This window comes from Pteropus medius, unplaced genomic scaffold (genome assembly GCF_902729225.1).
Source record: "Pteropus medius unplaced genomic scaffold, Ma_sr-lr_union100, whole genome shotgun sequence".
Lineage (NCBI taxonomy): Eukaryota > Metazoa > Chordata > Mammalia > Chiroptera > Pteropodidae > Pteropus > Pteropus medius.
Window position 1 is genome coordinate 16,474,624 of NW_024342471.1, and position 2,513 is coordinate 16,477,136.

General features: G+C 59.9%; 1 protein-coding gene across 1 annotated transcript in view; it reads left to right on the forward strand.

Annotated features, from left to right (window-relative positions):
* Positions 1–229: 229 nt before the first annotated feature.
* The window catches only part of MMP9 (matrix metallopeptidase 9), a 7,339-nt gene continuing 5,055 nt past the window's right edge, over positions 230–2,513 (forward strand). Inside the window, exons 1-5 of the mRNA XM_039863728.1 lie at positions 230–389; positions 915–1,147; positions 1,513–1,661; positions 1,961–2,089; positions 2,178–2,355. Of these exons, the coding sequence (XP_039719662.1) occupies positions 252–389; positions 915–1,147; positions 1,513–1,661; positions 1,961–2,089; positions 2,178–2,355 (827 nt within the window). The 5' untranslated portion in view covers positions 230–251. The remainder of the gene's footprint in view (positions 390–914; positions 1,148–1,512; positions 1,662–1,960; positions 2,090–2,177; positions 2,356–2,513) is intronic.

Here is a 2,513-nt window from a genome sequence, read left to right on the forward strand (position 1 = left end):
AGAGGAGGAGGAGGAGGAGGTGGTGTAAGTCTTTTCTCTGCCTTCTCATGCCGGAGCTGCGCTCTCTCTCTCTCTCTCTTTCTCTCTCTTCTCTCTCAATAATAATAATACACAACAATAACACACACACACACACACACCCCATCCCTGAGTTGCCTCCTGTCATCGGGAGGGTGGGGTCACTAGATTCACAGGCGTTTTCCTTAAAGCCCCCACCAGGGCAGCTGCAGCCAGACACTGCTACCTTCACCATGAGCCCCCAGCTGCCCCTGGTCTTGGCGCTCCTGGTGCTGGGTTGCTGCTCTGCTGCCCCCAGACGGCGCCAGCCCACTTTTGTGGTCTTCCCAGGAGACCTGAGAAGCAATCGCACTGACATACAGCTGGCAGAGGTAGGCAAACATCCCACTGCCAACTATGACGCTGACCGCCGGTTGAATCCCAGGGAGGTCATGGGGGCTCAGAGGAGATACTTTGGGGCATACTGCGGGTGATGGGCACGTCTAGAGAACAGAAGTGTCCAGGATCAGGCACCAGGGAGCGGGGACAGAGTCCTGTGGAGGCTCTGGGCCGTGATGGCTAGAAATGGGTTAATAAGAGTTTCCTAGATGGGCAATGGGAAATGGTGTGGGAAAGCATTGGAGGGTTCTGGAGTGGGCATGGGCTATGGGTGAACAGGGGGAAACCCTAGGGAGCCTTGAGGTAGGCATGGCCAGGGGCAACTAGGGATGCCAAGAAGCTGAGGATGGCTACAGGGAGGGGAGATGCCTGGGTGGGCACAAGCACTGGTGTCCAAGGCACCAAATCCTGCATACAATGCCTTGTTGCTAGTCCCTGAACGTCCAGAGGGTTGAGGTCCTGGCCCAGTAGAGAAAGGGAGACAAGTCTCTGGGATGTCTCTGCCCCTCCATCCACAGGAGTATCTGTACCGTTATGGCTACACTAAAGTGGCCGAGCTTAGCGACAACAAGCAGTCCCTGGGTCGGGCGCTGCGAGTCCTCCAAAGGCGCCTGAACCTGCCGGTCACTGGTGAGCTGGACAGCACCACCCTGGAGGCTATGCGCGCCCCGCGCTGCGGCGTGCCAGACCTGGGCAAATTCCAGACCTTCGAGGGCGACCTCAAGTGGCACCACCAAAACATCACGTACTGGTGCGCGGCGGGGTACCGCGGGGGCGGGCGTGGTGGGGTGCGGGCATAGGTGCCCGCGCGCGGGCTGTGGCTAAACTCCTACTGTCTTAGACCCATCCCTGCGTTTCACTAACGATGCAGCCTGGGGCATTCTCCGTCTCTCCTTTGGGGAAATGGGCCTCGCAATCTGAGTCCTCCTGCCAGGGCCACTGTGAGTGTCCGAAGAGAGAAACGCGTCTGGCAGTGCTTTATTGATGAGAACGCGGAGCACAGGGAGCGTTGTATACGCTGAAGTTGCTGAAACAGGGGTGTTGCTGCTGCTCCGGCTTCCTCCCCCCCCCCTCACTTCTGGACTCTGTCCCCCTGTTTTTTTTTTCCCTCTACAGGATCCAAAACTACTCGGAAGACTTGCCACGCGACGTGATCGACGACGCCTTTGCCCGCGCTTTCGCGGCCTGGAGCGCCGTGACGCCGCTCACCTTCACTCGCGTGTACAGCCTGGAAGCCGACATCGTCATCCAGTTCGGAGTTAGGGGTGAGAACGCGAGAAGGGAGAAGCCAAGCGGGTCTGGGACGGGGACAGGGGAGACAAGACTACGGAGAGAGTGGAGGGGGCACTGCACCCGGCTTTCTCTTGCCTGTCCCAGCGCACCTGGCCTCCGCTCGCCCTTGTGGCGCCCTCTCCTGCGCGACACGGTCCAGAGCAGGGACGCAAGGCTTGGACAGCGGCCCGCGGGCGGAATTTCCGCCCGCTCTCGGTCCAGCGCCCTGGGCAGCACACAGTCTGCACACCCGTACTCAGCTAGCTCGCCTCTTCCCACCTGCTTTTTTCAGAGCACGGAGATGGGTATCCCTTCGATGGGAAGGACGGACTCCTGGCGCACGCCTTTCCTCCTGGCCCGGGCATTCAGGGAGACGCCCACTTCGACGACGAAGAGTTGTGGTCTCTGGGCAAGGGCGTCGGTGAGATCCTGAGCTGCCGCGGCCCCTATTCCCTTCTCTTCTCACGCCCATTACCAGTTCCCCTGACCCGGTCCGCCTCCTCTTGCAGTGGTATCGACCCGTTTTGGAAACGCAGATGGAGCCCCCTGTCACTTCCCCTTCACCTTCGAGGGCCGCTCCTACTCCGCCTGCACCACGGACGGCCGCTCGGACGACTTGCTCTGGTGCAGCACCACTGCCAACTTTGACACTGACCGCCGGTTCGGCTTCTGCCCCAGCGAGAGTGAGTGCGGGGTCGTGGCGAAGGGGGATTTTAATCCCGGCTCTGCCACTAGTGCTGTGTGGCCTGCAAGTCACCTTCCTCTTCTCTGGGCCTAGTTTCCTCAACTATGAAATGAGGAGAGGAGGGATGGAGTACAGGGGTCAATAAACTTGGGGTAATGTG